The 24,278-nt window shown below is 45.5% G+C and overlaps 1 protein-coding gene across 1 annotated transcript; it reads left to right on the plus strand.

Moving 5' to 3' along the window:
• Nucleotides 1–463: 463 nt before the first annotated feature.
• Nucleotides 464–24,190, plus strand: LOC123990832 (centrosomal protein of 170 kDa protein B-like). Its single transcript, XM_046291721.1, is given in 22 exon segments — nucleotides 464–999; nucleotides 3,311–3,448; nucleotides 6,874–6,963; nucleotides 9,727–9,805; nucleotides 9,946–10,004; nucleotides 10,173–10,290; nucleotides 11,617–11,733; nucleotides 11,897–12,162; nucleotides 12,165–12,417; nucleotides 12,550–13,823; nucleotides 14,169–14,357; nucleotides 14,557–14,680; nucleotides 14,779–14,921; nucleotides 14,924–16,571; nucleotides 20,460–20,715; nucleotides 20,852–21,023; nucleotides 21,297–21,335; nucleotides 21,884–22,021; nucleotides 22,253–22,341; nucleotides 22,481–22,574; nucleotides 22,678–22,729; nucleotides 22,941–24,190. Coding segments are annotated over 21 exon segments (5,559 nt in total). The 5' UTR covers nucleotides 464–999; nucleotides 3,311–3,343; the 3' UTR covers nucleotides 23,195–24,190.
• Nucleotides 24,191–24,278: the final 88 nt, after the last annotated feature.

Genomic DNA, 24,278 nt, shown 5'->3' on the forward strand with positions numbered 1-24,278 from the left:
AAGCCATATTTGGCACGCATAGTGCGCCATCTTCTGGCTCAAAAGGCTATGCAGTTTATTATTGAATGTAGTAAATAGCCCTTGATTAGTTGAATCATTGCATTATTTGCCGTTAATCTTAATCAAGATATGCCCATCTTGGATAAAGTGTAATCATAACAAGATCACAAAATAAGAACACACATGAAAGGTTAAGCATTAGATTTTTTGGGGCACATAATGGACAAATTAAGCATCTAAATCATCCATGACATGATAGTTTTACAGGAAGCTGATTTTAATTCATTATTTATAATTGACCATTAACAGAAATTACACCAATTTCAATAGCCTCCTGTAGGCTACTATGTAATCAAGGGCGTGGATTTACAGGCTATCCAAAAGCGCGAGGTACAGACATGTAGTTTACCAGGCCTACCTGGCAGTTCGGGTGGGATGAGAAGGCACAGTCAATATCCGTAATAATAACACACTTTTGCAACATTTGAATTCGTATCAGCAATTCCAAATTCGCTGTCAGCCTACACTACAATTATTTTTTTATTATAATGAAAACAAAAGACGTGACGTCATCACATAACGGTGTCCAATGCCCCTCACGTGAATGATTTTGAAACCACATTTTCAATATCCCAAAATATTTCAGCAAGAATCTGCAACGAATCTTCGTTAGACAACGCTTGTTCATATTTATTTGGGATAGACATAGCTATATAATCCTGCATTCGGCATACATTAGAGCAGGTGCACCACCAGATAACTGAGCATCTGATATTCGCCGTTGGTCCTGCTGGGCGTTTGGAGGCGGCGCGCTGGTCAGACAGAAATGCCGTAACAGCAGCATCGATATCCTCACCCGAAGTGCAAGTTGTTCACCTGGACCCGCGTAACGAGATCGATTTGAAGCCACATTTGACCACAGACTGGGCTGGTGCGGTCTATTTGATGGTGACATCGTTTGTTGCTTTTTTGTGGGGAGCAGCATCTGGAATATTGTAGGTAGGTCGTGAGGATTTCAATATTAGAAAATTACATTATTTCATCATGCCAGTGGCCTAGGCCTATCTTATTTGGTATGGTCGACGGTGATATATTTTGAGTTAAAACGATAAAGATCTAGCTGGTCCTCACTGAATGGGGCAGTAGCCTACTCCAGCCTTTTGGCGCTAAACGCGCCTTTTTAATGTTAGCTACATTGATTGTAGCATTCTGTCCATGGCAGTATCGACAGTTGCATCCTCTGCCTATAGCTATTAGGCTATTGCGCCCAGTCAATTGTATACGTTGTATCGCAGTAGGACTATTTGAACTAACAATAGTGCTGGGCTGGGCATATAAGGCAGACATCATCATCCAGTCGGTTTGGCTTCTCACTGACGCGAGCATCCGGCACCAGCTGCGCTGTCTGATCTGGTTATTTAATGAACAAATTAAAGGCGTTGGAGAAACTATTGAAGAAACGAGTCAGGTCGCCTCAAGGACACATTTAGGTTGAGCTTGAATGTAACTGGGATTTCAATGATCCTATAACGGTGCATGTTTTAAAGGGGGCATGCAGACATTATGTAGGCTATCGTGTGCATCTTATTGGCTACTGACACCGGCCTGTAAATGTAGTGTGGAAATTGATGCGATGCCTATTCTTAGTATGAATAATACGTGTGTTTATGAATCATTAAGATTTGCTTCAGAAATATGTTCCATTGTTTCCATTTGAGATGAGCCTAACATTTGCTTTCTTATAGTCAGTATGTTGCTACCTATTATGCAGGAATAATATTCATCACCATAGGCCTACATTGTTATTTGTTATGGGCAGCTCTGGTTTTGGGTGTCTGTAAGGCTTACTTAGCAGCAATGCCACTTTCTCGGGTGTTCACTGTAACACGGAGCTATTGTAGTGAGGATTCTAGTTAGGGACAAACTATTGAATGTGAGAAACCTCAATGAAATGTGATATTACACAAAACCGTGGTCTTAAGAAGTAATATCACAGTGCTGCAGGAATAGGGCAGGGATCTTCCATCCACGTTCTAGCTGCTATAAAGACCTCTCCATCTTCCTCTCTCCATTTATTTCTAATGTGAGCATTGTTGCCTTCGTTTTGGTATCAGAGCAACACCACCCTTGTCCATTGCAGTACATTGGCCCTTTTTAAGCTTAAACCTCCCTGTTGAAAGACAAGCATTCAGATTACAGATCAAAGGCCTGCGATGCTGTTTGCTACTATTAAAGCCCCTCTTCATTTCAGTGCTATATCGCTATCGCCGTGCTAGCAGTATCCCCCTGTCCTTTACAACCCTGATCTAATACACGTGACTCAGCATCCTGATGAGCAGCTAATGAGTTAAATCAGGCGTGTTAGAGCAGGGCTGGAACAAAAGCCTGAGCAGCCAGTAGCTCTCTAGGAGAGGGCTGGCCCTCTCTGGTCTAGGGCGTGGTTCCAGTGTTTTAGTTACAACGTAGCATCTTGGGCCCTCTGTTTCACATCCCTTGCCACCAGTCCCAAAGCTTGTGGTGTCATAACAGCGCTGACTTCTAAACAGAGGGCTATGGGCTCACCTACACCACTGACCTAGCTACAGTACCATTCCCTGTTGGTGACATTGAACCATTGCAAAGGCACACTGACAGTAGTTACTGATCATTCTCACGGAATGCTTCATTAGTGTCATTTGAAAAAATGCTCTCAATCTCATTTCCACCCAAGCATAAGCCTGCCTTTGATTTTCACTGATACCACCACCCTGTCTCATGTTATTTCCTGTGAATCGGCCTCCTGCACGGCATGTTGGGACTGCAGTATGAATAGTCCTGTGAGTGAACAAGTGAACTCAAATCACAGGTCAATCACTTCATGCCCTGCTCCCTCAAGGGTGTCCATAGCAAGGCCTACGTTGAGCAGATCGATGTACAATGGATAGTGACAGCATTGAAATCAGCAGTTGATAGTTTGTTGGTTGAGTTGATGAATAGGTTACGGTTCTTTGACGTTTTCTAGACACCGTTTAACTCTATTTGCTGATGTGTCTACAAGACTTGACAGTGTGCTGGACTTTGTGTGTTACCACAACACTGGAGCAATGTAAATATTTTAATGTGCCACAAAATGTCTATCTAATGGAGAGATCTGCCCATTGGATGCATTTTATGATGGCAGAAAAAAATGTAAACATATTTTACGGGACAATTGGTCAGTATGATCGATTGTTCATAATTATGGTGATGGCTACCTCCCTGAATGGATACCATACTGTACGTTGCACGTGTCCTACCCTGACATACTGTATGCGTCTCCTGTGTGTCCCAGGATGCAAAGGGGTTTCCCAGGGGGCCTGTGAAGATGAGCGTGACATCATGGTTCCTGGTCAGCAGCTCTGGCACCCGCCACCGTCTTCCACGAGAGATGATCTTCGTGGGCCGGGAGGACTGTGAGCTGATGCTGCAAGTAGGTGACGTGGCCCTGGCCCTGACAGCCTCCTTTAAAAAGCTTAATATTGACGTTACTCTCTAATCTAATGCATCATCTTACCCTCAGGCGCAAATAACTAGAGATACTATTGTATACCATGTAGTCCTCTTCTTCATGAGGAAGAGGGGGAGTCTGAGTAAAACTCGGTGACTACTAAGGTCATTCGGAGATGATGTCTGTGGCTGGAGTAGGGCAGTAAATAAAACTGTGTTGTCTGTCATGCTACACGGGAAAGCGAGAAAGGCTGAAGAGGGTTGTCTGATGGGGTAGTTGACTCACTGTCCCATGGGCACCATCAGCAGAAGGTAGTTGTGCCCATGGGACAGTGAGTCATCCACCCAGTCAGACAACCCTCTTCAGCCGCTGTCTCTTTCCTGTGTAGCATGAAAGACAACAAATTGATCAACGCTCAAAATATGTCAATCTATCCTCCTTCTGAAAGCATGCTCACTTTTATCCGATCCTGTCAGCGTTTGCTGTCTGGAGGACCTGTGCAAGGGTTTCTACAGTGCAGTAGCATAGACTAGTATTTTAAAAATCCAATCAGAGGAGCCTTCAGTGGGTGTCCAATTTTGTTGTATCCCACTTGATTCAGCTAATCAAGGGCTCAGTGATTAGTTGATTAGTTCAATCGGGTGTGTTAGTGCTGGGCTAAGACAAAATGGGAACCTCCTCAGAATCCTTCCAGAAACACTGGCTGACTATTTGTAATGGTAAAGGCTCTTTTTATGACAATCTGATTGGCTACCATACAGTAGGAAGGGGTGGCATAAAGGGGAAATGGATGTCAAACATCACAGAAATCACTGAAGGAAGCAGACGCCTCTCAACAAAGGTCTCTTATTTTGGGATGGTGAATGAGATGGTATGTCGATAAGGTTGTCATCTGGTTAGGGCTAGCACTCTTGTCTGTCGGCTGGAGATCACTACCTTCCTTATTGATGTGTGGGTGGAACAGCAACATCATTTTACATACAGATATTTATAGCCACATTGATGTACCATTTCACTGAATAGTTCAGATGACTGTAACGTTACTCTGAACAAGACGACTGACTACCTACTATTGGTGTCAGGCTTTGGCCAGTCAAAGCCTCAGCCCTTGATATGACAAAAAGCAACACCTAGATACACTCTGATTTGCTACTAGAGGAAGACCTCAGTTATCAACAAAAGTCTGAAGTGAAAAGGGGCCGTTTAGAGCGCTGGGAGTTATTAACCTTGGCATGTTCCAAAATGCGGCCTATTTTTAAAAATGTTATGTACAGTATACTGTATATAGTTCCTACCAGTTGCCGTGGCGCCAGCTCGGAGATCCTGATGATGCAGAGCTGTCTGCCCCACAGTGTCTTCCGATGTGGCCATCTGTTGCCAATAGCAACAGTTGAGATGGACTTTTTCCTCACACGGTGAATGGTTGGCCTTTTGCCATCCGGGAACAATATTGTGTTATAGGACTAATGCTTTCTCACCCGCTCCTTCAATCTAAACCCAATTTGTTAGTATACCTTCACTTTAAAGTTAGTCTCATTATCCTCCCGAAGCCCTCTGAAGGGGACAAAGGTCTTCTCTTCTCTGTGTTGTGTGTAACTTACACTTCCTCCATATTGTTGGCCACAGATAACAGGCCTTTGTCCTTCCTACCTGCCGAGCCACAGCAGTGTCTCTGATTCCAGCACTATTTATCACCTTTTTTTATTTGTTTAGCGGTGAAAGTTACCTCATACATCTGGCAACAATGATGGTATTGTGTAGCTCCAAACACTATTTTGTATATATGACACTGGTGCAACTACACCATTTTATTGAACTGGATTATTTGTAATGTTGTTATTATTAATTGAAAACGGATACAATGCTTGTACAAAGCTACTGTTTTGATAGTAGACTGCCATTGTGGCCCTTAGCCATTTTAGTGCCATTACTGCCATAGAGTATTTTGTTCAGTGGTATGGGGCCCCCACCTGAGGTGGTTCACGACTGAGTTGGACTACCACCCTTTGTCTCTTGTATCAGGCTTCAGTATCACTAGGTCTTTCATCATTATGTGTTTAACAGTGATGTTTGCACTGAACTAGCCGATAAACTTGGCTAGGCAGAATGCTTTTGGTCTCTATCTGAAGCACTCTGGATAGTCGTCTGGATGGCGGCTCCTGTCATGATGTGGTTGAGTTTCGTCTCTGACCCATTTCATTTCCCGGATGTAACCACATGGGAACATTTCCCTCTAGCCTTCTCCCCTGTCATAGTAGGGAAATCCTTTTCAACTGACATGGCCAACTTTTTAGTAACTGCACCCATTAACTTGTTTTGTGGGTGGGAAATGTATTGAGAAATGGATAGAGAAACACTGCTCTTTAGTAGTGACTATCAAGGAAAACGCCCGCCATCGTGTTGGTGTACTCAGCACAGGCATGTTCAAGGCAGTAGTGAGTAGGAGGATGGGAATGTAAAGGACTTTTTTTCTTTTGCTCATCATTCATACAATTCACCAAATACAACTAGATGCTATTAATTATCTAGTGAGACATTCTCCAGTTCCCTTGCATTTGTATAGAGGCCTGTTGGACATGCATCGCTCAGATTCCTGAGACACACGCTTTTAGATAGTCTGGTGGGATTGAATTATTCGTCTTTGAAATGGTGTTATGGTTGTGAGAGTGTTGTAACTTTTGCGTAGTCGCGTCCCACGAGAAAATAACACGTGTGGTTAATGGAATCCACGTGGCTTTAGTTTGAGGACTCTTATGATGAGCTGTATTGAATTGAGTCTTTCCTTCACATGTAGTTGAGAAACAGGAGTTCGGCTACATGTCGTCTTGGCACGAGTTTGCACTTTTGGTTCTGTTCCGTTGGTTCCCATAGGGACTGAATCAAGTATTTGACATATGCGCCTGTAACTGTTAACTTCCTAGCATGAGGGTATAGAGTATCATACACAGTATTGACATGTTGCTTACTTCATATGAGTAATGGAGGTATTGAAAATAGTCCTGCAAATTGCATCACTGCAGAATGTAAATTATAGGATTTACAGTCACTGACATGTGTAGTAATGGTACATCTTAAGGTACAGGTGTAGGATCTTAATTTGAGCCAGTTTTCTTTAGAGACAGTTTTCTACAGCAGGAAAATAATCTTGTAGCAAGATAAAATGTGGATTATAATTCATGGACATTTTTGTTGGGGTTGGTACATTGTTTGTAAGGGAAAATTAAGTCTTTTTAAACCTCAAATGCACTACAAGTTTAGCTTTTTCTGCATTGCAGGAAATGTATCCTGCAATAGGGTGATCAAATTAAGGTCCTCCATCTGTAGTATGAAATGTATTTAAAAAGAGATTGTAATTGTAGGGCACAGTGGAAGTAAACCATCCATGGTTCTCTCCTTTTCTTTTCCAGTCTCGAAGTGTGGACAAGCAGCATGCCGTCATCAACTACAACCCTGCTACCGATGAGCACCTGGTCAAAGACCTGGGCAGCCTCAATGGAGTGAGTACCCAGGGGAGGGAGGGGTAAAGAGGAAGGTACAAGCTCAAATACTTTCAATAGAAAGTTAAACAGTCTTTGGTACAAGGACTCCCCTTACTACACACAGAGATAAAAAGGCCCTAGATGTTTCAATGTTCTGTTAAGTAGTTCTAAGCTTAGCATAGTAGACAAGTGCCATTACGTGCTTGCTTAAGCTGGTTATCTATTTTACATGGGTGTGTTAATGTTAGCTAAAAGAAGCAGAGAATTATGAATAAGAGCTGTCCTATGATGTTAGAAACACAGAACCTATCTGCTCATACTGTATGTAGGCTACTGTGCAGTGACAATGTAAATGCTAGTTCTAAGCTTAGCATAGTAGATATGTTCCATTAAGTGCTTGCTTAAGCTGGTTATCTATTTTACATGGGTGTTTATAAACTGGATGGTTAGAGCCCTGAATGCTGATTGGCTGAAAGCCGCGGTATGGTATATCAGACCGTATACTACGGGTATGACCAACAACAAAAAAACTTTGAAATAACTTTTTTACTAATTATGTTGGTAACCATGTAATAACAGCAATAAGTCACCTTGGGGGTTTGTGGTATGTGGCCAATATACCACAGCTAATGGCTGTATCCAGGCACTCCACTTAAGAACAGCTCTTAGCCTTGGTATATTGGCCATATACTACACCACTTCGTGCCTCATTGCTTAAAATATACAGTGCCTTCGGAAAGTATTCAGGCCCCTTGACTTTTTCCACATTTGGTTATGTTACAGCCTTATTCTAAAATGAATTAAATAAAAAATGTTCCTCAGCAATCTACACACAATACCCCATAATGAAAAAGTGAAAACAGGTTTTAGACATTTTTGTAAATGTCAGAAATATTTTATTTACATAAGTATTCAGCCCCTTTGCTATGAGACTCGAAATTGAGCTCAGGTGCGTCCTGTTTCCATTGATTATTCTTGAGATCCACTTGTGGTAAATTCAATGGATTGGACAGGATTTATGAAGGCACACACCTGTCTATATAAGGTCCCACAGTTGACAGTGCATGTGTCTCTAGAGCTCCGAGACAGGATTGGCTCGAGAAACAAATCTGGGGAAGGGTACCAAAAAAATTCTGCAGCATTGTATGTCCCCAAGAACGTATGCACACATGACTGTAAGTCGCTTTGGATAAAAGCGTCTGCTAAATGGCATTTATTATTATTATTATTATTATTAGAACACAGTGGCCTCCATCATTCTGAAATGGAATAAGTTTGGAACCACCAAGACTCTTCCTAGAGCTGGTCGCCTGGCCAAACTGGGCAATCGGGGGAGAAGGGCCTTGGTAAGTGAGGTGACCAAAAACCGGATGGTCACTCTGATGGAGTTCCTCTGTGGAGATGGGAGAACCTTCCGGAAGGACAAACATCTCTGCCACTCCTCAGTAAAAGGTACATGACAGCCTGCTTGGAGTTTCCCAAAAGGCGCCTAAAGACTCAGGCCATGAGAAACAAGATTCTCTGGTCTGATGAAACCAAGATTGAACTATTTGGCCTGAATGCCAAGCGTCACGGCTGGAGGAAACATGGCACCATCCCTACAGTGAAGCATGGTGGAGGTAGCAGACTGTGGGGTGTTTTTCAGCGGCAGGGACAATCGAACATCTCTGGAGAGACCTGAAAATAGCTGTGCAGCAACGCTCCAACCTGACAGAGCTTGAGAGGATCTGCAGAGAAGAATGGGAGAATCTCCTCAAATACATGTGTGCCAAGCTTGTAACATCATATCCAAGAAGTCTCGAAGCTGAAATCGCTGCCAAAGGTGCTTCATCAAAGTACTGACCAAAGGGAATACGTATGTACATTTGATATTTCCATTTTTAGTACATTTGATATTTCCATTTTTAATACATTTGCAAAAATGTCTAAACTGTTTTTGCTTTGTCATTGTGGGATATTGTGTGTAGATTGTTGAAGGGGGGACGACGACGACAATTGAATACATTTTAGAACAAGGCTGAAATGTAACAAAATGTGGAAAAAGTCAAGGCCTCTGAATACTTTCCAAAGGCAATGTACCAAGGCTAAGAGCTGTTCTTAGTCACGACTTCTTATTGCTATTCGAAACTGGTTTCCAGCATAAATAGAACAGTAAACAAGTATTATTGTGTCATACCCATGGTATATTGTCTAATCAGCATCCAGGACCCAAACTACCCAGGTCATAATGACATACAACATGACAACTTTAGACCAACAGTGCTGCTGAGTAGCCAAGCAGCCATTTTCCCTTTAAATTGTAAAAGCCTCTGGATAGTGCTGTGAGATGGGAAATTGTAGGGTCGGAGCGGGAGATTAGCTGTTATATAGTTCACTGAACTGTTTGTTGTGCAGCTGATGCAGACTTCCCTCAGTAGTAGGAGGGCAACATGGACACTTTCCATGTAGCTTCCACTAGACTGGATAGATCATGTCAAATTAGCCCAGCGCTACCGTTAGGCTAAGGGCTTGTTAAATCTCGAGCAAACATCTCCTGTTTGCATCCGGGTTGTTTTCTCTTCACATATGGTCCAGTGGGCTGTGCCACTAGTTTACCCTCGCCTTAGCCATACAGTTGTTCTTCTGTACTGGACTGAAACACCACTGAAATTCTTGCTCTTGTGTTGAAGGTGGATGAGTGGTGCACAGTGTCTATCCCAGGACCTCGTGGAGACTCATGTTACATGTGATCCTTCAACATCTCCTGTTTACAGTCACCAACTATGTTGTGTTCCCCTCTAGACCTTTGTGAATGACCTGAGGATCCCAGACCAGATTTACATTACCCTCAAGCTGTCTGATGTCATTCGCTTCGGATACGATATCCTTTTTTTTCCCCTCACTCACGTCATCAGTGCATAATTCTTGTGCCATACATGCGTAATCAACATTGGCTTTGGAATTTGGTTGAAATTTCTTGTCTTTGACGTGATTGGCTATTGCCTTTAACCTAGTATTTACATTCCCATGTGTACCTCCTGGAGAAGAGCCAACACAAAGTCCCAGAGGAGGCACTCAAGGTCAGCCTTCTATGCTAATGCAAACCTCAACTGTATTCAACAATAAACCCTAACCCGGACTAGCTTTTCAGACCGTATTGGTCTATCATCGCATCATTTAGCTGCAGCTCTCTCCGGCAACTTGAGTGTGTTGTTTTTTGAGTTGTGTTGCGCCTCCTGCTGTTTCAGCATGAGAAGTACACCAGCCAGCTGCAGATGGGTCTGAGAGCCTCAGAGGGGAAGAGGGCTGAGCACCTGGATGACAGGTCCAAGCTAGAGAAGACAGACAGGAAATCTCTGTGTCAAGGTGAGCGTTAGCGAAGGCTTCAAACCTGTTTAAATGCTCTTCCACCGTATATTTCCACGGTATGTGTTTTTTTTCTCTCATAAAACAAAGCTCATTAGTAGGAGGTCTAGATACATGTCGTGCTCATATTGATAGACCTGTTTGGATAACTACATGATGTGATAGAGGCTTTGAGCTCATGACAACTCCGGGAATTGGGACATAGTGGGTTGCTCTCTTTTCATTTATCTCACTGATTAATCCTTAAGATTGCGTCAATCTAATGAACATAATATTTGATTTTGATTTAATACAAAAATCCCCATCGAAATCCGTCAGCTTAAGCTAGAGAGATCTGTTTTTGGGCTGCGTCTCAATCCACTGCATCCGCCGATGTCGCCCCTCCGCGTCTGCTGTGGAGGGACATGGTGTGTTTTTGGGCTGCGTCTCAATGCACTGCATCCGCCGATGTCGCCCCTCCACGTCTGCTGTGGAGGGACATGGTGTGTTTTTCTATTTCTTTTGGGATGATACTAACACAGCTGTTTAACTTGGCTGAATGATCCAGGATGATTCTGATTTATAAACTGTGACTCGGTAATATCTGGAAGGGTATGGTGTGTGAGGATGATGAGTATTTGAACTTTGCTCTGCTCCTCAATAATAAATAAATGTCCCTCGACCATGATGTCAGCATCAGCTCATCCTATTTCAACATGCTCCCCCTCTTTGTCACCCCTCTCTCTCCCTCGTCGGCGGCTGCATGCGGACACCTCCAGTCTCCATGGTGATGGCTACCGCACCCATAGTCTCAGCTCAGCACCGATGGCCTGCTTGATTTTTTTTTTGCTCTGTAATTCACACTGGCATCCCCACTGCCAATTGCTCTGCCAGAGAGTAATCCTTACGTCATAAACAGGTCACGATCAACTATCTATCGACTAAAGGCTTTATAGGCTGCCTGTGTTGTGACCTCTGGCTGATGAGTCCCTGATACGTTATGCTTTCCCTGCGAGGCTGTGACGGCATGAGTATAATCCAGTGGATAACAACTGAATCCATCAAATCAACACACAATTATTCTCCTTGTTTACTGTAGCCTCGGCAGTAAAGACCTTGAACGAGCGCTGCCTCGAGATCAACTGGATGTGCTGGACACATTGGATGAAATACTATGTCATAAATAACAAGCTTTATGTGTGTCTGATTTGATGTATTCTAGTGGGCTAGAGACAAACCTTGAATATTCTTTCTCTAAACTCCCAGTGGACCAATAATAGATGATGACTGCTGCAGAGAAATGAGTCCTCTCGTGTGTGTGTGTGTGTGTGTGTGTTGCGTGTTCAGAGACTCCAACCTCCCGGCCCACTCCATTGTATGGCCAGCCCTCATGGTGGGGGGAGGAGGATGCGGCCAGCAAAAGACAACACAGTGAGGGACATCGGTCAGAGGAGGGTCACCCAGGTCAGTGAATCTTCGATGCACACCATTTTCATTTAGGAAATATCATGTAAAAATGTTTGCATTTCCTTTTTTAAACAATAGAAATGAACAAAGAATGGTTTATGCTTGTCTTTTGATTTGCTTGTGTAGCCTCATTGGTGCTTTCATACCTATCCATTTGCAGAGATTCCTAAAGAAGGTTCAGCGTTAGATTCAGAGGTGAATGGCTCCTTGTTAGAGTACAGGGACGCCCAGGGAAAGTCCAGCTTCTCCTACCATCGGGAGCCCAGCTACTTTGAGATCCCTACCAAGGAGTTTCCGCTGCATCCCAAGTCCCCGGGGGGCAGAGCTCCACGAGATTCCCACCAAGGACACGGACACGCCCCTTGCCCCTTCCACCCCCACCTCGTCCACTCCCCCCCGTGGTGCAGAGCCACGCCTCCTTCACCATAGAGTTTGACGACTGCACCCCAGGCAAGATCAAGATCAAGGACCATGTCACCAAGTTCTCCTCGCGCCAGAGGAAACAGCAGCAGGTGTCGGGCAAAACTCTGGCCACCACGCCCACTGAGGAGATGTCAGCCGAGTGCAAGGTAGCAGATTGGTTGGTGCACAGTGATGTCAGAATGATGAGAAGGCGTCCAACGTGTGAGGATGTTTACAGTGTCAAGAGTGACCAGGCCGTAAACATCAAGAGCCTCAAAGGTAAGAGAGTGGTACTTTAAAAAATACATGTTCATAGAATTCTGTACGGTGTTGGGAGGTTTGGGAAGGGGCTGTGTGTGTGTGTGTGTGTTTTCTGTTCCTCATTTGTGGTTTGAATGTATCTGTTTCTAGGACACCAGCATGACGATGGGACCCAGAGTGATTCTGAGGACCCGGTTTTAGGGAAAGGGAAGCAAAGCAAGTCACACCACCGAATCCAGTCGCAACATTCGATCCAGTCTGAGCTTTCCCAGTCAGAGCTGTCAGAACCGTCACAACAGACTGTGCGGTCATACCAATTAGTTCCGTCACAGCAGACAGTCCAGTCGCACCATTCAATTCAGTCTGACCAGTCAGTGCCGTCACAACAGACAGTGCTGTCAGTCCAACCACACCAGACAGTCCAGTCAGTTCCATCACAAATGTTACTCCAGCCTCAGTTTTCTCCTCCCAAACAGACCCCAGTCTCTCCTGTGGTCCCTGAGAGGCCCTTGTCTGAAAGCCCGCCTGAGGTTCGCTCCCCCACCATGGGCCCCTCTAAACCCGACCCCCAGGAGCAACTCAGCCAGCAAGCATTCATCATCGAGTTCTTCGATAACCCGCGCAAAAAACGCTCCCAGTCCTTCACGGCCAACCCCGCCCACGCAGACTCTTACTCCACCCTCAAGGCCAAGCTGGAGCGGCGGAAGGGCGGGGAGAGGCCAAACTCCATGCATGGACACATCCCCCCCACCCAGCAGGTGACTGTTCCTCTGAAGGGCCAGGGCCATGGCGGGCCTCTGAGGTCGAGCTCCCTGAAGAGGGAGAAGACAGAGGAGCCCCTGAGTGGAGGTAGTGCCTCCTCTTCCTCCGGTTCTGGGCCTTCCTCTCGTGCTTCTTCTGGCATCACCATCAAGCTGTTTGGCAGTGTGGGGAAGAAGACCAAGATGGCCCAGGAGTTTGCAGCAGAGTTCCTGATGAAGGATGCAGCCCATAGAGCATTGTCCCCCACCAGAGATAAGACGTCTCCTCCCATGTCCGCTCCCCCGGTGATGATGATGTCACCCTCTCGCACCCGCATTCCGTCTCCCTTAGACCCCCCTTCTTCTGTTTCCTATCCCTCCACCCCCTTGCAAACTACAGCACCACGTTCCTACTCTCCAACTCCTGCCCCTCATTCCCCAGCCCTAGCCCTTTCTCAGCCCCCGTCCCGCAGCCCTGTCCAGACTGCCTCTCCAGTTCGCTCAGCCGTCCCCTCCACGACCCCTCTAATGCCGCTGGGTCTGGGGGTGTGTGGGGTGGACCCAAAAGCCTCCAGGGTGGTGAGGAACGAAGAAGAGGACAGTCTGAGTGATGCCGGCACGTACACCATTGAAACAGAGTCCCAGGACAAAGAGGTAGAGGAGGCTCGCAACATGATCGACCAGGTGAGATTGTAGCAGCCGGAGGTTCACCTTAAACATTCTCCATTTTTTAAGTCTGTCACCACCATGACTTCTTTGGTGGGATGGTGGACCTTTTCACATGCTGCGTATAATTATTGCACTGTATCTTCTCCACTGTTTGGATTGCTACAATTCTAACAAGTGGTATAGTTCTAGAATAAACAATACGATACCTTAATAGGAATACCTTGAGGGATGCATGCTCAGAACTTCCTCTCCTTACCCAGTATCCCCTTCCACCCCGTCCTTCCTTCTTCCCCTTGCAAAGTCCCATTGTCCCTTCTCTTCTCCTACCTACCTCATGCATGCTCTGTCCCTCCCTGACAGGTGTTTGGTGTCCTCGACTCACCGGAGTACAGTGGTGCCGGAGTGTATAGACCCATCATTAATGATGGCAAGGACGAGCCGGCAATGCTCCGGCCTAGTGACGCTAGCACTGTGGATCAAATGAAAGCAGTGTCTATGCATGGCTTTAACCCAGCCGCTCTCAGTGGGGCCCCCTCAGGCCCCTTCCAGGTAACCTCACCGTCCTACGCTACTGGAGAAATAAGGGACTTAATAAGTGTATTATTTGTCCTTCCTTTACTCCCTTTGGCTTCTACAGTGTCTCTCCTTACAATGTTAGGATTGTTCTTGGAAGGAGATTATAATGGTGGGTATCCTTCTACGTTGTGCTCTGTATAACTGCGTCTAATAGTTTCCTACACGGTTTCAGGTGCCGTCTTCTAACACTGCAGCGCAGGAGGAGGGGCCTAAGTGGGTTTCTCGCTGGGCCAGTCTGGCAGACAGCTGTGCAGAACCAGACTGTACTCCACCTCAAGGGGAATTTGCAGACGGAGGTGAGTCGTCTACACCCACTGACCGCTCTGCTCAGAACTTATGGAACCAACTGGAATTAAAATATGTTTCCGAATTAAAATATGTTTCTCTTTCCTAGATTTACGATTGATGAGTCGGTTGATGCCTAGCCACAGCGTGGATATCTCTGAGTCAGAGGGGAGCCAGAGTTGTAGGATCAGGAGGCTGCTTCCCCAGGTTCCCCCTGGAGACGGAGACAAGCCAGAAAGCCCCACCCCCAGCATCCTGATCCGCCACGAACCCCCCCTACCCAGGCCCAGAAACCCCCCCTGGAGAGGAGTAGTGGTACGCCTCGGCATCAGGACTCCACCCAGAGGCTGTGCATCCAGGATGATGTAGACCCAGACAGCTTGAGTGATGCCAGCCGCTCTGACGATGGCTCTGTACTGGAGAGGACCAGGAAGAGCCAGGGGAGGACGAGTGGCGCTACCTCGCCCGGGGACGCTGGACCTCACTATAGGGGTCAAGATAAGCTATCTCCAACTCAGCCTACCAAGTCCACCTCTTTTTACATTGGTTCTGAGGAATGCAGCTTAGGCAAGTCGGACCTGGCCCGAAGCCCTTTTCTGTCTCAGGGGCCTGATAGGGGGCGAGATGCCCCTGCCAAAACCTTCCCCACCACCGTCCTCATCAGGCACCTGAGCAGCCACGAGCCCCGGAGGTTGGGCATCAAGCCGAACAACTCAGCCCCCAACCTCCACTCCCAGCAGGACAAGGAGTCTAAAGACCCCAGTAAAGATTCTCTAGGGACTTCCTCGTTCGTCAGGCAGGAGAGCTTCACCAAGGAGCAACCCAGTGACGACATCCAGATTAAGAGGCTCCCCCACATCTCCAGTCACCCCACCCTGAGGGACATGGAGCAGAGGAGAGAGACTGCAAAGGACCCACAGCCCTTCCTCCGGGAAGCAGCAGACGCCTCTCTCTCCTCCCTGGAGGTCAAGTTACCCTCCTCAGGCTCCGGACACAGTTCTAAGAGAGGAGGTTCCTCCAGTCACATGGACGACTCTCTGTCTGGGGAATCCGATGTGGATACAGCCAGCACCGTCAGCCTGGTCAGCAACAAGAACACCCACGTCACCACAGGCCCCAAGAAGAGGACGGCTGCCAGGTCCTCCTCCAGTCCATCTGTCCAGGAGAAGGGCCACCGCCAGCCCACGGCCCGCGAGCGCCTGTCAGAGAAACGCCGCAGCCACGCAGCTGCCGGTGATAACTCCAGCAGCAAGGCCGAGCAGGCCAAGCGCTTCCAGATGCAGCGCAGTACGGGGAACTGCGGTTCCCTGGAGCTATCAGAGGACCAGCAGAGTTCTGGCCAGCACTGGCCTGACACTGCCTCTGACCATGAGACCGGCTCCCGGCCCGCCAGCCGCAACAAGAAGCTCATAGCTCCCCTACAGAAAGAGGACAATGGGAAGACCCCCAAGAGTGCAGCACAGCAGGCACTGATCCGCTCCAACAGCCTGTCGGCACCACGGCCCACCAGAGCATCCATGCTGCGCAGGGCGCGCCTGGGAGAGACCTCTGACAATGATGGTACTGAGACTGACCGGGGATCCCAGAACTCAGACCACATCGTTGCTCCCTCCAAGGTGTCTGCTGACGGGAAGAAGCTCCTCTCCAGACTGGACATCTTGGCCATGCCCAGGAAGCGAGCAGGCTCCTTCACTACGCCTAGTGACAACGAGTCCTCCATCACCACCCCTTCAACCCGGCCTGGCTTCTCCAACCGGAGTGCAGAATCAACTGGGCCGGTCAGGAAGACATCAGTGGGTGAAGCAGGGGCAAAGCAGGGGGCCACAAGAGGGTCTGGAGCCCCTGGGAAGCAGCCCCTCACCCGCACACGCTCCAGCGGGACTAAATACTCCAGCACAACCAGTGAGTATTATTGAAGTTACCATTGAGTAACTTCTCAATCTGCATAGCCATGCTATTTGCTTGCACAAAGCAATGCAGAGAACACGTTTTTGTATCTTGAATTGTAATTTGTGATTTAAAAGTCATAGCACCTTTTTTTTGTAAGAGTGTATCTAGAACCTGAAGGATTCTTCAGCTGTCCCCATAGGAGAAACCTTTGAAGAACCCTTTTGGGTTTTACCTGGAACCCCAAATAATTATACTTTGGACCAAAAAGGGTTATTTTATGGGGATACCCAAAGAACCCTTTTTTCTAGAAGTGTATACAGTATGATCAAATTTAAGACTGACTGGGGATTGTCATGATACAAATTCATATTTTTATGATACTGGGATGTTGTGTATGTGTTCTTAATTACTGTTTTAAGGTTACTGCTTTTCATGACCATAACTGCCTGCCTGCCACTGGCTCAATACAGACTTTCTCTGCAACTGTCAGTGCAACAGACACCTTTCCACATTACACTAAAGAATTGTTATTCATGATTTAAAAGTCCTACAGTGTGTCACGTTCTGACCTTAGTTCCTTTGTTTTGTCTTTTGTTTGAGTATGGTCAGGGCGTGAGTTGGGTGGGTTGTCTATGTTAGTTTTCTATGATTTGCTATTTCTGTGTTTGGCCTGGTATGGTTCTCAATCAGAGGCAGCTGTCAATCGTTGTCCCTGATTGAGAACCATATTTAGGGAGCCCGTTTTCCATTGTGTTTTGTGGGTGGTTGTTTTCAGTCTTTGTGTGTCTGCACCAGACAGAACTGTTTCGGTTGTTTTGTTATTCAGTGTTCAGTTTACTTTATTAAAAAGATGAACAAGTACCACGCTGCGCATTGGTCCTCACCTTCACCACGCTGCGCATTGGTCCTCACCTTCACCACGCTGCGCATTGGTCCTCACCTTCATCACGCTGCGCATTGGTCCTCACCTTCATCACGCTGCGCATTGGTCCTCACCTTCATCACGCTGCGCATTGGTCCTCACCTTCATCACGCTGCGCATTGGTCCTCACCTTCATCACGCTGCGCATTGGTCCTCACCTTCTTCCCATGACAGCCGTTACATTTACATTTAAGTCATTTAGCAGACGCTCCTATCCAGAGCGACTTACAAATTGCACAGGGCTGTGAAAAGGGATTTGCCCCCTTTCTCATTTTCTCTACTTTTCCATATTTTTCATGCTGAATGGTCTTACAACCAAAACCAAATATTAGATAAAGGGAACCTGAGTGAACAAATAACACCAAGACATACTTATTTAATTTATTTCATAAACTAAGTTATGCAACACCAAATGCCCCTGTGTGAAAAAGTAATTGCCCCATTACACTCAATAACTGGTTGTGCCACCTTTTATCTGCAATGACCGCGTACCCAAGCTTCCTGTAATGTTTTTGGTTTTGCAGCGTTTGGTTTTCGCCAGGCATAATGGGACCCATGTTGTCCCAAAAGTTATACTTTTGACTCATCTGTCCATAAAACATTCTCCCAGGAGTTTTGATGATCATCCAGGTGCTTTTTTGGCAAACTGGAGTCTACTTTTTAGGCGACATGGGTCCCATTATGTCTGGCGAAAACCAAACGTTGCATTCCACAGTAAGAACCTCATACCAATGGTCAAGCATGGCAGTGGTAGTGTGATGGTTTGAGAATGATTTGCCGCCCCAGAACCTGGATGACTTGCCTTAATAGAAGGACCCATGAATTCTGTTCTGAATCAGAAAATTCTACTGGAGAATGTCAGGCCATCTGTCTGTGAGCTGAAGACAAATTATCCAAAACACACCATCAAGACTACATTAAAATGGCTAAAAAGCAACACATTTGAAGTTTTGGAATGGCCAAGTCAAAGTCCAGACGTGATCCCAATTGAGATGTCGTGGCAGGATTTGAAACGAGCATTTCCTGTTTGAAACCCTACAAATGTCACTGAGTTAAAGCAGTTCTACATGCAAGAGTGGACCAAAAATTCCTCCACTGTGATGTGAGAGACTGATCAACTACTACAGGAGGCATTTGGTTGCAGTCATAGCAGCTAAAGGTGGCAGCACAACCAGTTATTGGGTGTTGCATAACGTTGTTAATTAAATAAGTATTAAAAAAATGTCAACTCCGGTTCCCTTTATTTAATATTATGTTTTGGTTGAAGATCTGATAACATTCAGTATTAAAAATGTCGAAAATCAGAAAGGGGGAAAATACATTTTCACGGGACTGTATATGATCAAATGTAAGATTTGAAAACGAATTCAGGTGCACACAAAGACACAGGGCCACTGAGTATTGAAACGAGGCCTGACAATGAGTTGAAGTGACCTTTTCCACCCTTCATAATGAATGTGACTCAGTCTCCCTTTTGAGATGCATGCTGGTAGGCTGTATTTTGGCTTGTCCTGTAGGAGCTCCGTGTAGTTGCTACGAAGCTGTGTGATGATGCCCTCTGCTGCCTGCTTACGTTTCAATAGAAACACAGCCTCTGGTGGAAGCAGACTGAACCAGGTTTTCCTCTAGGATTTTGCCTGTGCCTATCTCCATTCTGTTTATTTGTTATCCTGAAAAACTCCCTAGTCCTTAATGATTACAAGCATAGCCATGACATGATGCAGCCACAACTTTGCTTTATATGGAGTGGTCCTCAGTAATGTATTGGATTTGCCCCAATCATAACACTTTGTATTCAGGACAAAAAGTGAATTGCTTTGCCACATTTTGCAGTATTACTTTAGTGTCTTGTTACGAACAGGATGCGTGGTTTGGAATATTTTGTTTATTTTTAGACTTCCTCCTTTTCACTGTGTCAATTAGGTTAATATTGTGGAGTAACTACAATGTTGTTGATCCATTCTCAGTTTTCTCCTAACACAACAATTAAACTCTCACTTTTAAAGTCATCAATGGCCTCATGGTGAAATCCCTGGGTGTTTTCCTTCCTCTCCGGCAACTGGGTTAGGAAGGATGCCTGTATCTTTGTAGGAAGGATGCCTGTATCTTTGTAGGAAGGATGCCTGTATCTTTGTAGGAAGGATGCCTGTATCTTTGTAATGATTGGATGGTGTATTTTCTTTTGACCCGTCTACCAATAGGTGCCATTCTTTGGGAAGCATTGGAAAACCTCTCTGATCTTTATGGTTGAATCTTTGTTTGAAATTCACTGCTCGACTGAGGGACCTTTATAGATAACTATGTGTGGGGTAAAGAGATGAGGTTGTCATTCAAAAATCATGTTAAACACTATTGCACACACAGTGAGTCCATGCAACTTATTATGTGACTTGTTACTAAGCACATTTTTACTGAACTTTTGAGGTTTGCCCATACCAAAGGGGTTGAATACTTATTGACTCAAGACATTTCAGCATTTTAATTTTAAATAATCTATAAAAAATCAGAAAACACAATTCCTCTTTGACATTATGGGATATTGTGTGTTGGCCAGTGGCACAAAAAATCTCAATTTAATACATGTTTTTTATTTAAGTCTGTAACACAGCCAAACATAAAAAGTCAAGGAGTGTGAATAATTTCTGACGGCACTGATAATTAATGACCCATATTATGCAGAGCTGGTGTATTGCGTTTTTAATATTGTGGCGTAGTATTTGCAATCCAAAGGGTCTGTCAATGACTAATGCTGTTCATATTATAAAGGTGGTGCTGCTGGGAGTCCCTATTTCTGCAGAAAAACGATGATTTTTTTAGCTGAAATGTTTATTTTAATTTTAAACACCTTTCCCCTGGAGCAAATGAGGGGGGTTGCCGCACTTCATAGCTGACCCTTTAAAACAACACATTTTTTTTGTATGTATCCTGTAACTGCATGAGATATGGATCAAATGAAAAACCGTGCTGTTATCTGGTAGGTTCCCGTCAAAGGCAGAAGGGTTCAGACTACACCTCCACATCTGAAGAGGAATATGAGGCCAGCTCTGGAACCCCCAAACACAAACGCTCCTCCCACATGTCTGCTGCCACACAGACCCCCCGGGCCAAGAAGGAGAAAGCGGCTGCAGAAGTTGCCCGGTCCAAGTCCGGCTCACTGGAGTTGGAGGTGGACGAGGTCCAGAATGAGGATGACCACTACCAGAACTGGACCACACACAGCGCCGAGATAGCAAAGTAGGGTGACATAATGGCACTATGGATCACCTGGCTGAAACCACATATTGAGCCTTATGATTGGCAGCTGTAGAACATGCATTCTGTATGTATGTATTTTTTTATGTGGTCGTGACTTGTGTTTCTGTCTTCCCAGGCTCAGTCAGGACTTGGCCAAGGACCTTGCCATCCTGGCCCGTGAGATCCATGACGTGGCGGGGGACGGGGACTCTCAGAGTTCCTCTGGAATGGGCACCAACCCCTCCCCCAGCTCTGCACCCAACACGCCCGGGCCCGCATCCACCATCCCCATTTCTAGCCGGGAAGAGGTGAGCCTGCCCGCTACCCATAATACACTTCAAACATGCACCTGACCTGCACCTCACGCTATGTACAGTTATTTCCATCCCTTTGTAATGTTCTAATGCATAATGCAACTGCACTGGAGCCTGTGGGAATTTTCTTCCCTCTCTATAAGTTATTTTAACCATGTGCCACTAAGATCTTACATCAACATGATGTACAAGTCCAGTGACGCGTGCAAAGGATCCCTTATCATTTTTTAGATTATCATGAGCATGTTTCTGTTCTCTACTGTACAGAGGCCATGTGCATCTTTGCGAGGGGTCCTCCCATCTCAGGTGCATACCTCAGATACGTCTGTGTCTGTCTCTGTCTGTCTCCTGCGAAGGTTGATATTTGTTTCCTTCACCTCCCACACTCGTCAGGCTATCATCACTAATCCAAACACTCGTATGCTGTTGGATTTATCATACTGGGATGTTCTATGTGTTCTTAATGAGTTTTTATGGTGACCGATTCTCTGGACCATAATTGCTTCCCACTGGCTCCCTTCAGACTTTCACTGTCACTGCAACAGACACCTTTTCACCTTCCACTAATGTCGCTTTTCTTCATTGGCTTGTATCCCAGCAAAACTCAAATTCACTGCTCCACAGTTCAACTGCTCTCACTCCTGCATGTTGCCTTGGTGCATGCAATCACAAAGCACTCGTCACACTGGTCGATTTTTCTCTAGTACAGAATAACAGAGCTATTGTAACTTCTTATTCTCACTGTGCCCTTGGAGTACAGTAGAAGGCCTTGAGGCACTGACTCCCTCAGTAGTCATGGCCATGTCAGTTGTTCAGAACGTGCGGACCATGCACTGATTCTATTCTCTTTCCAGCTGGTCCAACATATTCCTGAGGCCAGCTTAAACTACCAGAAGGTTCTACTATCGCCAGGTTCTACCGCTGTCATGGACCTGGATCCTAACATGAATGACCAAGACCCAAGCTCTAAGCCACGGTGGAACCGTGAAGAGGTCACTTTCCTGTCACCCTTGTTTCTACTCCCTTTAGAATTGCACTTTCACTAATTATCAATGATTTGGAAACTTAGGCTCACTCAGAAACAAACTGGCACTCAGGCTACACAAAATGAGCTGTTGCAGTTAATTTTGGTCTTCTGGGAATTAGACTAAAGTATATTAATGTGTGTGAAACTACTTTGCGAACACTTTGGGTGTTTGACATTCACCATTTTCTCCCTCTAGGTGATTTTAGACAATCTGATGTTGAACCCTGTTTCTCAGCTCTCTCAGGCCATTCGGGAGAACACAGAACAGCTGGCTGAGAAAATGAAGTAAGGGAACTTGATGTACCTTGGCTCTTACTTTGTGTAATGTTAGCATTGTATGTTAAATGGAAAAGAGCTAGTCAATGTATTCCTCTCTGCCTGGCTCTGAAGGATTATACAGTATTTTGTATTTTGTTTCTGTCAGGGTTTTATTCCACAACAAGACTGAGGCCTGGGAGGAGATCGAAGCGAAGATCAATGCTGAAAACGAAGTCCCCATCCTCAAAACATCAAATAAGGTACAGAATTGGTAGACAGTCACATCTTACGTTGATAGTGTAAAACTGATGACATTATATGGGAAAATGTGTAATCGTAATCATTTTAATTCTACTGTCACAGGAAATCTCTTCCATCCTGAACGAGCTGAGAAGAGTACAGAAACAACTAGAAAGTAAGAGTTACACATGGGTTTTTCTTTGTAGATGAAAAAAAAGAATAATAATCTTCCTAAAATGTACTGGGAATGCGATGTTGAATTGCTTTTCTTGAACGGCTTCATGTCTGCATGACCTATTCAGGACATCTAAATGAAGCTGAACACATATGATCTAGCAGGCCTACGGAATCTAATAGAACATGGAATGTTCCCTTTGTTGTTGTAGTGATCAACAGCATTGTGGAACCCGGTGGAGCTGGCAGTGGGAACCCTAAGGTGGCAGCAGTGGCTACTGCTTCAGGAGGACAGACCACCAGGTCCCCCTCGCGGCAGAAGAAATCCCCCAGTAAGCCCACTGGGCCTGGGGACAGACAGCGTGGTGCTGGCCCTTCAACCAGCCCCACCACCTCCAAACCCAACGCCAACGAAAGCACCAAGAGGACCACTCGAGGCCCCAAAGGGGCAAACTTTATGGCCTGATCAGAGTTCCCAGGTTTCTGTAGCATCTGCTGGTGGCGACTGCCTCCCTTCACCACACTGTCATTTGTAATGTAAAACTATCATGATATACAGTATACTGTATCTGTTTTGACTGGTAAAGGTGTACTGTAATTGAGTACCGTTGTAACTGAGTACCACTGTTTAGAATGGCTTCTTCCACATTTGTACAAGCTCAACTAAAAGTAGGCAAAGCTGAGTAAAATAAGTTGTAACTTGTTGCTTTAATAGGTGGATTGTGTACAAAATAATGTCCATATGCCTTGTCTACTTGTCCTGTACAATGTGTAGTAGCTCAGTACTGTAGGCTTGGCCAGATGCCCAAGACGAGACAGGCTACATTCTTGCACCAACTTTGTTACCATAGTAATAATCCTGATGAAAACAGTCCTAGGTGTCCATGAGAACATGTGATGCACTACTTCAATGACATGGCAAAACAGAGCAGCATTAGAGAGGTTGGTTGCAGTGTTCTGTGCTTGTCTTGTAAAATATGATTCATTGAATGTTGCTGAATGACTTGGATATTTTACTGCTTGGGAAAAAAGCTACTGAATGAACTGACGGACCACCAGTCTCCCTTTTCTCAACTTGATTGTCTGATATTGTGAATATGCTGAAGATTTGTTCTATATAAATGCTGTGCGTACAGAATGTTAGGATGGTGTGTCATACAATGTTCCAGATCCCAAATAAATGCAGTATACACTATACAGCATCAGAAAGAGGGGAAAGAGCATACTTAGAAGGCCAGCATCCCAGAGTCGCCTCTTCACTATTGACGTTGAGACTGGTGTTTTGCGAATACTATTTAATGAAGCTGCCAGTTGCGGAATTGAGAGGCGCCTGTTTCTTAAACTAGACACACTAATGTACTTGTCCTCTTGCTCAGTTGTGCATCGGGGCCTCCCACATCTCTTTCTATTCTGGTTAGGGCCAGTTTGTGCTGTTCTGTGAAGGGAGTAGTACACAGCGTTGTACCAGATCTTCAGTTTCTAGGCAATTTCTCGCATGGAATAGCCTTCATTTCTCAGAACAAGAATCGGCTGATGATTTTTTGGCCATT

The sequence above is a fragment of the Oncorhynchus gorbuscha genome, linkage group LG12, assembly GCF_021184085.1.
Source record: "Oncorhynchus gorbuscha isolate QuinsamMale2020 ecotype Even-year linkage group LG12, OgorEven_v1.0, whole genome shotgun sequence".
NCBI lineage: Eukaryota > Metazoa > Chordata > Actinopteri > Salmoniformes > Salmonidae > Oncorhynchus > Oncorhynchus gorbuscha.